Source organism: Pseudoliparis swirei, chromosome 3 (assembly GCF_029220125.1).
Source record: "Pseudoliparis swirei isolate HS2019 ecotype Mariana Trench chromosome 3, NWPU_hadal_v1, whole genome shotgun sequence".
NCBI classification, from domain to species: Eukaryota; Metazoa; Chordata; class Actinopteri; order Perciformes; family Liparidae; genus Pseudoliparis; species Pseudoliparis swirei.
In genome coordinates this window covers 19309025-19319500 of record NC_079390.1, presented here as the reverse complement: position 1 = coordinate 19319500, position 10476 = coordinate 19309025, and the positions used below count along the sequence as shown (strand labels likewise).

At 45.0% G+C, this 10476-nt stretch overlaps 1 protein-coding gene across 2 annotated transcripts in view; it reads left to right on the top strand.

The window, feature by feature from the left end:
* The first annotated feature begins 4008 nt into the window (after positions 1–4008).
* Positions 4009–10476, top strand: part of zbtb16a (zinc finger and BTB domain containing 16a) — a 143566-nt gene continuing 137098 nt past the window's right edge. The window contains exons 1-2 of one of the 2 annotated variants that reach the window (XM_056408451.1): positions 4009–4073; positions 7295–8633. In XM_056408451.1, coding sequence (XP_056264426.1) covers positions 7384–8633 — 1250 coding nt within the window. In that variant the 5' untranslated portion in view covers positions 4009–4073; positions 7295–7383. Of the gene's footprint in view, positions 4074–4686; positions 4865–7294; positions 8634–10476 lie in introns of those variants that run through there. The other variant, XM_056408455.1, reaches the window with a different exon arrangement.

Below are 10476 nucleotides of genomic sequence, written 5' to 3'. Positions count from 1 at the left end.
TCCATCCAGGAGATATTCATCCTGAAAGTCTATTTTGTTCGAGTCAAACCTGAAACATTTGAATTTTCATCTTTATTTACTCTTAACCAGTAACATAAACACTAATATTTACACATCTAAACAAAGGCTCACATGTGTTGCCTTTATTATAACACCAACATTATTCAAATAGCTTTTGTGGTTGCAGAGCTACATCCTTTTTAGTTTGGGTATGTTATTTGGAGCAGAAACCTCAAAAATCGCATGCTGGAAGCGTAATAGATAGATAGATAGATAGATGATAGATATAAGATATATGAAAAAAATTTAAACAGAAAAGAATAACAACACACACACAAAAAACAAAACACAAAAAATAAAAAAGGGTTAGGAGTCATCTGGAGAGGTGAACTGTGAGAGCCTTGAACTCAGTCGGGGCAGGAGGCAGAATATTCTCCTGTGTCTCTCTGTCCGCGTGGGAGAGGGAGAGGTCTGGTCTGTCTCCTCAGTCCCTGTGGGAGAGGTGGTGGAGTGGTGGCCAATATGGACACCAGTTTCTTCAAGGTCTCCTCTCCCTCCCAGTCCCACCTTTTCAGGCTCAGCTTGTGCTGATGGAGCCAGCCAGCTTCACCAGTTTGTTGTTAAGGGCTTAGTGGGCACCGGTGGCCACTGCTCCCAGCAGACAATGGGTGCACAACACCACACAACCACTGCACAGAACACTTCCAACATCTGCTGAACACGTTGAGATTCGAAGCTCTTCTGAAAAAAGCTCCTGGAAATTCTTCTTGTACACAGCTTTCTTTGGCCTTCCATCATGGTCGGCTCGTCCATGTCCACGCAGGATGAGTGCCTACTCCATGTCACTCCCCACGTCAGTCCCCCCCAGGACTCCCACTCTAGGAGCTGTCCCCACCCTCTCCCACCCCACCACCTCCTCTCTGGTCTTGGCCAGTCTCACACCAGGTGGGCCCACTTACACCTCCCAAGTCACTCCTGCCCTCCTCTCCTCCTCCCCCCCATCCCTTACACCCCTGCCACCAGAATCATCATCACACTTCTGCAGCAGACTGCATACTGCGGTCACTGGGGAAGTCACTGGTGTAGAGGGAGAAGGAGAGGGAGGAAGAACAGTTCCTGTGGGCTCAACATACCACCACCACCGCAGCGGCCCATTGACCTGTCTTCTGACAAAGTGTGGTCTGCCTGTCAGTAGTCAGGAGATGGTGGGCGGGTGGGCGGCACCGCAGCACTCTCAGCTCAGCAGCAGCGGCTGGATGGTGTTAAATGATGGAGAAGGGAGAGCAAAAGTGACTCTCTCACAGGTTCCATCCAGGTGTGACGAGAGCTCACGTTGCAGGTAGATAGATGATGGCTCACCACAGGAGGGCATGAAGTAAAAGCAGCAGTGCAGAGGATCGATGATTTCGGCGGAGGCGGAGGCCGGCCAACCCTCCAGCCTCCAGCACCTTCATCACACATGGGGGTGTGAGGGTCGGTGTCTTGAGGGCAGATGGTGCTGTGACTTTGGGAGGGGGGGAAGGACACACGGCGTCTTCCACACGGGACTTCCCCCCCAGCAGGCTGAGCTGAGGTTGAAGAGGCGCTGCAGGACACCAGACAGCTGGGTGGCGCAGGTCTTTAGTCCTCGACATTGACTGCCACAGGAAGCCAGCCACGAAACTCGCAACAAACTGGTCCAGAAATTGACTTTTTAGACTTTCAAGTCAAACTGCACTGCTGTGGAATGTTGTGCAAAAGTATTTAGCCATCATCGGTTATAATCGAAAATACTATTTTATTTTTTAGGTCAACAGTGTTCAACAAACTTGTATTTCTTGACCACCAGACACCTATTGTCATGTGTTAATACTGATGATAATGCTGATGCTTCCTCCTCAGCGCACCGCCACAAAAAACAGTGTGCTGTCAACCGCCGCTGATTAAGTGAACACATTGAGTGATCCGTTGCAGACGCTGGACGACCCCGGCCTCCCCTCAGATAGTCTTCTCCGACCAGACTGGCCCATTGCTTCTATTTTATCAGCCACACTTCTCAGTCAAGTCAAGTGAAGTGTTGATGTGAGCAAGAAGGGGACTAAGCTCCTCATCGGTGGATGGCGACAGCCTCCCGGCTCCTTGGTGTTCCTGCAGCAGTGTTGTAAATGGTTCTTCTTGTATACCTCATGTGGAGGTCTACAAAACAAAACTCACTCGAAACTAAAAATGTCAACCTGCGAGAATCAAACAAATGATTTGGATCCATTAAATACAACCCATACGTTCCAGTCCATCCAGTACATGTTGAGGTGTTTCACTGGTTAAATGAAACCTTTACATAAAGGTTTGGGGATCAACAATTCGAAATAGGAACCTAAATGTCCGACTAACAAAGATATTCAGAGGCATGCACATTGTGACTGATAACGTTCTCCTCTTCCTTCTCCTGCTTCAGCCGTGATTTTTCAAATGAAACCGAGACAAATGAAGCGCTTAAATTTGGAACGATTTGTGTTGGTGACTTTGGGAACAAACACAAAATAAGAGCTCACTCGGAGCACTTAAAAGGAACACAACAATAACATTAAAATATTGTGAAACAAAGCCATCGGTAGGAGATAGCCCCCCAGTCAGTGATCATCATTAAGTATCAATCAAGTTTATTTTCAGAGAAGCTCTAAAGTATGCTTTTACCATAAAAGACTCCAAGAGGTACGTCGGGCCAAACAGTAATGAGGTGTACCATCCACTGCATCCTGCTTATTGGTCAACAGAACCAAAGCAAGAGGAGAATTAAAGCTACACTGAGAAACAATCGAGGGTTGTTAATGCACTGCAAAGTCATTCGCCCAAGAGTCGTTCACTATATTGATCATTAAGGACATTTTTTTATGGGACAAGAAAAATAAGTGCCACTTGTTCCCAGTGCAGTTTTTTTAGTTTCATGGCCTTTCTTCAAATTAGTGTCAGTATCTTTAAACTAGACTGCTTCTGCAAGTGACATTTGATTGTTTAAATCCATTGCTACATCATTTCTTTAAAAAATCTAATTCCAGGGCTCAATAATAGACTCGGCTTCAGATTGTGGCCTTGGGGTTTTGCATGTAATCCCTTTCAAACAACTTGACAAAACTGTGGAAAGATCTGCAGCCTGTTATAACTTATAATATATATATATATGTATATATATATAGAACAGAAGGCATTTAAGTGATAATTTGTATATGATGCACTTCATATAATCTGCTCTTTCTGTTTCTGGTTTGGCATTTCTTTAACAAAACATTGTAAACATTTATAAAATGTTATATTTGTATGAAGGAATACTTAAAAATAATAATAATAGTTTGAATATTGAAAGATTATGCTGAAAACGTTGTTAGATGTGTAAAATAATTAAATGAGAAACCATTACACATTTCAGTGACTTATGTATTGTTCCTTCAGCTTTACTACAATATTGTGAACACTTGTAGAATCTTCAGCAAGAACTTTAACTTAGAGTGGTATTATCTTTCGATACAGTTATATTTTTTGGTTACGATAGTAATACCCCTCGGAATTAATCTTGTCCGGGAGGATGGATCAGAGCGCGTTGCATTCACCTTTGCTGTCCTCTGACGAAGTACAGTTTCCTTGAATGTTTTAGAGGGGCACTTAGGAAGTACACTTATTTACTTTTTCTATAGGGCCGGTAAACTGTACGCGTGCCCCTGGCGGGAGTTTGAGCACAACTGTTGGCTGCATGCGCGTCCAAACAGCTGGTGAGGGAGGCCATGTGTCGCTCCCCCTTCCACTGCCAATATACTGTATGCAACGCGACCGTTTGACACGAGACAGCCCCCTAGGTGTCTCACTTTCTTAGCGTTTGTGTGGCTGGAGCGCAGAGCCGGCTAGCCGCCTGCACGCATGCACGCTCGTCTGGATGACTGGCTGCGTTGACGTCAGCGCCGTGTTGATTTGCTAAGGCGAGGGAAGAAAGGAGTTAGTGCGCTTGAGAGAGAGAGAGAGCGGGTACTGCGAACTGCCGGACTATGCTGTAGCCCCACTCCCCCCTCCCGACACTGTACAGAAACCCAAAACGGCCAACTTAGGTGAGTACCGATCCGGGTGAAACGCAGCCGCGCGGTTTCCCGGCGACAAGTGCCGGACCCGCGACTCTGCATGCGTCTACGACTGTTTTCTCTGTGTACTTTCATTCACCATGTTCACATTTGGATGCATTTTTACAGCGTCGGAGAGTGGGGGGCGTGGGAGATCGTTTCGCTTGTCCCCGTTCCACCTCACGCTGAAGTTAAACAGCAAAACGGCACTTTGGCACGCGAGTTGGATCTGCGCAGCGGCGCGCTGGATGAAAACAAGTGTTTTACTGAATGCGCCGCAAGGTGTTAAAGTTTGCATTTAACGCACGGTAGTGTATTGTAGAGATGTGAAGATTGACGTTACACCCACCACCACCACCACCACCACCACCACCACCTCTCTACCCCCAGCGGTCTGGTTTAGTATGCTGGAGATCGCAGCTAGAGGACGTGAGGTCTGGCTGTTGTACCGGGAGCCAGACAACATATGACGCCCCGCTCCATGTGACTCCACTAGAGAAATCGCGTTCGCTCGTTTTTTTAATGGAAATTGTGCATTTAAAAAAAAATTTTTTTAGACAGCGACACTCTTAGCCCGTCCTTGCTGTCTCCAGTCTTACCAGTGTGGCTCGTTTAGCCGTGATGACATCACGAGGAGGACTGGGGACACTGGTCTTTTTTTAAATTTTATTACCCCAAAATCCAGCGCACAAGTCACGCTACAACTGATTGACGGGGCAACTAGACGGTTGACTGGTGACCAATAATCGATTTGCAAGAGCACGCGCGACATCCTGTGTGAGGTGGGGAAAACTGGTAACCGATGCAATGGCACATTGATTTGTTATCGCGACTGTCTGTCTGATCTCTCGCTCTCTTTTCACCTTTTTCACTTTCTTCACCCTCTATGCATCTCTCTCTCGCTCTTTCTCTATATCTCTCTCTATATATCTCTCTCTCTCTCTCTCTCCTGCTCATCATCTCGAAAGAGCCAGCGTTTGAGTGTTTCTGCCAATCTGCCACAAACCAAGTCCACCTGTGCGTCGGTCTGAGGAGAGCTGGCGTGAGATTCTGGCAGCTGTCTGTCTCGCGTATACTTTTTTTTGTTGGTAGCCTATCACGTTCAACGTCTCTGATCGTCGCTCCTCGGAGACGTTTTTGCTTTTTTCAAATGTGTTCGCGTCTGTCAGCGTGGCTCGTGGTCCGGAATATTGAACAATGTTTATTGTTGTTGTGGCAGAAGACTCGCGATCACATTGATCACACTGCCTTTCTATTAAGTCTCCCCTAAATGTGGTTATTGTCCACCCCCCAGCCCCCTGGCTTAATGTAGTTAATGTAGTGCGTGGTGTTTTGCATAATGCATAACGCGCTGTTTAATTCGTCTGGTGAATATGAACGCCGTCTAGACACACGAAGTCACGTCCCTTTTTTTCTTTTTTTCCCCTCTCTATTTATATTAATAGAGAACGGAGAGACGCGATAAAGTCCACCGAGCAGCAACTTTGCATTGTGTCCCGCTGGAGCCACGCACGGCTTGGTCGGAAGCCCCACAGAGCGCAACAAGCATTGGATCATTTACGGGGACATAAATCGGAGCTATTGGCATAGGTCCTACCTGTAATAAAGATAATGTCGGGTTTTAAACATGACCTCTGTGGACTGAGAGGCTGAGCTCCGCGAGGCGAGAGCCTGTGGTTTCATCAGTACCTGCCTCTTATATCGATTTGATAGTGTCCCAAAAGCCAGCAAGACTCGATGCATTTTCCACAACCATCACCACAAACAATAGCTGCCCGCCTCTTTTACGTCCTGCATGTTCTGATGTAGGCTTCTGTGATTGTGAGCTTGCATTAGACCTTTACTGGTATTTTTTTTAAAGAAAGAAAAAAATAAAAAAGCTCGAAGGCTGGTGATATTTCCTCTTTTTTTCTTATCTGTGTGTGTGTGTGTTGTGTATTGTTCCCAGGCAGGGAGGAAAGAAAATAAGTGCCCACATACTCTCTCTTCTCTTATTATTCCCCATTTTTTATTAAAGAAAATGAAGCTCTTTGAAAATTGCTGTCAATGTTCTTAAAATGAAGCTTTTGAAAAATGTTAATGAAAATGTTGACTTGCAAGGGAAAAATATCTCCACAACTTTTGTTGGAAATGTGTCTTATTTAGGAGACCATTGAACGTCAATGAGCTCATCCAGGATTTGGGTCAATGGAGACACTTAACTGGTCGCTATTCATTCTTTCATTTAGCGTATATGCTGTATTTAATTGCCACAATGAAGAGAGCATTGTTTCAGTGCATGTCCTAATGACCATGTTAACACAGGAGTCGCTGACAATCATTCATTTAAAGTATGCAGTGGTGAGGCTATTTATTTCGAGCCCTTTTTGTTATTTTAGTGTTGGTCTGAGTATGCTGTAGATATGGGGTGAAGCAACATGTTGCCCCGTTAACTCGCGTGTGGATTCTCTACATCAGTAAGGGTGAGGCAAGCAGAACCGGGTGTTTGGTGCCGCAGTGTTATTTTCTCTCGCCTTGTTCTGCTTTTTGCTTTCCTTTCCTTCCATTTATGGCCGCTGCTCTCTGCTCCCGTCTGTGATGGGAATACTGAGTAAGATGCTATTTAATTTCAGAAAGGCCGCTGATGGTCTTTGTGAACGAGCCAGCACACACACACACACACACACACACACCACCCCACAATTCACACTTGTTTAACGGTCTTCATCCAGTTCAAATAACCAAATGAAGACCTCTTTTTAACATAACATATGTTGGACTGATTGGTATGCAGGGTGACCCTGTCGGACGGCTCACAAATTGTCTCTCTTCAGAAGTCTACTGTCAAAGCTCTCTGCTGATTTTGATTTTTTTTTTCGTGTTTACCATCCCAGCCTAATGTTTGCAATTTGAAACTCCACTGACTTCTTCTTCCATACTAAATAAATAGCAGAATACATGACATGCATTCAGTGTCAAAATTCTAACATTCATTTTTAAAATGTAATGACTGAATTGGCCTTGCATCCTTTTGTACAGTATAGAATTGGGCGATCATGCATTTTGTTAAAAAAAAAAGAAGAACATTCATTCATTCTTTTGGAAATAAATAGTAATGCATATTTTATTTTTAAAGCATATATATGAGTGAGTTTGTTCTGCACAACATTTATTTTTTTGCTTGAGAATTCACCGGAACTGACGTTTCTTCTTTGTTCTGTTTCTCGATCCAGGTTTCATCTTGTTTACAAAGATAGCTAAAAACACTGCTGAACGGGGAAGGCGAGCCCCATGAGTCGGCCTCGTGGATTGCATCGACATAATGGATTTGTCTAAAATGGGTATGATACAGCTCCAGAACCCCAACCACCCCACTGCCCTGCTGCAGAAGGCCAACCAGATGCGTCTGGCCGGGACCCTCTGTGACGTGGTCATCATGGTAGACAACCAGGAGTTCCACGCTCACCGGACTGTGCTAGCCTGCACAAGCAAAATGTTTGAGATCCTCTTCCATCGCAGCAGTCAGCATTACACCCTGGACTTTCTTTCTCCAAAGACTTTTCAGCAGATTCTGGAGTATGCTTACACTGCAACACTCCAGGCCAAGGTTGAGGACTTGGATGATCTTCTGTATGCAGCGGAGATCCTGGAGATTGAATACCTGGAAGAGCAATGCCTCAAGATCCTGGAAACCATCCAGTCTTCAGATGACAATGACACAGAGGTCAACCTGAATGACGGGAGCACAGAGGAGGATGATGAGCGCAAAGGCCACAATGGAGCCAAGAACTCCAAAAAGCATTCCATGCAGAGTCCCTATCTGTCAGGTGCCCAGCAAGTTGCCATCATGACTGGTATGGTGGATCAGAGTCCCTCGGTTTCCACCTCCTTCGGTGTCTCCACCCTAAGTCCCACCAAAGCTGCTGTGGACAGCCTGATGAGTATCGGTCAGTCTCTGCTCCAGCAGGGCTTTGGGGGTGAGCAAGTTCTTCACGGCATTTCCCACCCCTTAATGACTGAGATCAAGACTGAAATGATGCAAGTGGACATGGGTGGCAACGGCCACGACAGCCCTCCAAACATGGAATCCAGTGCCTCCAGCAATGGAGAACGAAGTGGCGAGGACAGGAACCGAGACGGTCCAGGAACACCTACCAGGAGCAGCGTAATCACCAGTGCCCGCGAGCTACATTACGTCCGCGATGAGGTCATGGCCAACCCTCAAGTTGATGTCAGCCAGATGGGACTGGAAGCAATGGCCGGGATGACGGAGAAACATCTTGCCTCGCTGTACTCCCTACCTGTCAATCATAAATCCGATGCTTTCATGTCCATGCCGGCATCCATGGCGGCATCCATGGCCTCCGCCCTCCCCATGCCCCCAGCCCTGGCAATGTCTATGGACTTCAGTGCCTACGGGGGACTCATGCCTCAGAGCTTCATCCAGAGGGAATTCTTCAGCAAGCTCGGAGAGCTGGCTGTGGGCATGAAACCAGACGGGAGGAACCAGCTCGAGCGTTGCAATGTCTGCGGTGCAGAACTACCAGATAACGAAGCTGTGGAGCAGCACAGGTAAGCCACTCTTTAAAAAAAAAAAAATTGCTAGTCTTAAAATGGATGGACCTTTTTTCTTTTTTTTACGAATCACATATAAGATTGCTTCGGTAGTTTGCATTACATTCAGAGCTTTTGGGTAACGGACTAAATTAGTAGACTTGCTGCTCTGATTAGTCACCTGTTTTTGACTCGATAACCCATCCACGCTCCTCTAAAATATGAGTAGGTGACATCCGTCGATGGACACAAACAGGATGACTGTGTGGCTCAGGCCCAGAGATCCACTGCTTCAATAACTGCCCAAGTGACTGCTGTCGTTATATTGTCCAAGACCGTTAGTCACGCCTTACAAGATGTGGGCGGCAGCTATCACACACACTTACCAAAGTGGTACCCCTTCATTCTGGACCTGACTAACCTCCACTTTCCCATAACTGAACAAGGGGGGCCCTTATTAGCTTGATAATTAGAGCAGACGGTCAGCTCAGGAAATGAGTGCTGAACCTGGGCTCTTGGTAGTTCTAGGACAGGGGAGTGGCAGTAAATCAGTGCTGCGCTATTTCTGTCAATGTCTATGACTATGAATGCATCAAGGCCTGGAAACTGCACTTAAAATACACTTCTGCAACTCAAAACTGCATTAAATTTCCTGGTATATATATCATTGCATGCATCTCTGCATATGTCAAAATTGTGTCGGCCCAAATCAGAGTACAAGTACCTCGTGGAATGTCGTGGAATTATTACTTATGCGTTTGAGGGACTGGAGGCCTATTTGTTGCACCTTCTTACCCTGCGCGTTTGTTTTAAATCATTAGGAATGCACAGTGGTTAAAGTTCACCTCAGGATTTGAATCCCAACCCCCGTCCCTTCATACTTGATCTCTTATCTTGGCATGCATGGCTAAAAGCCGATTCCGTCCTATTTGTCTGAAGAAAATACTAAGTATTAGAGAATGGCTTATACCCCAAAGACAAGTGTCCTTGTTTGCAACAAAACACCAACGGTTGTGCAGTTAAAAAAAAAGATTTAATTCCATTTCTTTTTTTTATAACTTTTTATTTTGCATTTTCCACAAACAGATTATTCCTTGACATCTAGAAAAAAAAGAAGGAAAAGAAAAGAAAAAGTAATAAAGTAATATCTACAACAAAATAAAATCAGCACATCCAAATCCATCCATATCCACATAAACACCCACCAAAGATTCCCACCCATACCCTCCCACATGTTTCTACCCTCCAAGAGTAGGACCCAATGAGGAGGGAGGGAAGGACCAAACAATCAAACTATATAACACCAAATGGTAAGCATGGAGTACAAAGTAAAATAACTAAAGAAAGGTAAAAGGCATTAATGTGAAAAGTAAAAAATAAATAAACAACAAATCAACAGACATTCATTTCATACCCAGATTTTTCATAGACCTCTTTGTTTTGCAGTTGCACTGTATGTGTACAACCTCAACCCCTCTCAGTTATACCATCTACATCCAATATCGACTCTAGATATAACGTCACGCACGCCCATCTTCTTGTGAAGATATCTAATGTCATTTGTAATTTTGCAGTCATTTTTTCCATTGTATGGACCTGGTTTAATCTCTGTCTCCACTGAGTTATGGTTGGTGGTTTTGCATCTTTCCAGTTCAGAGTTATTGTTTTTCTGGCAATCATTAAAAGTATGCGGAGAATATACATCAGATTGGTGTCCTCTAAATCTCTTGGTATAGACCCCAGCACATCTATTAATGGGTCTGAGGGTACCTCCACTTCAATGATTCTATTGATTTCTTTTTAAATATTTTTCCAAAAACCTTTGACTACTGGGCAGTCCCAAAAGATATGCGTGTGATCT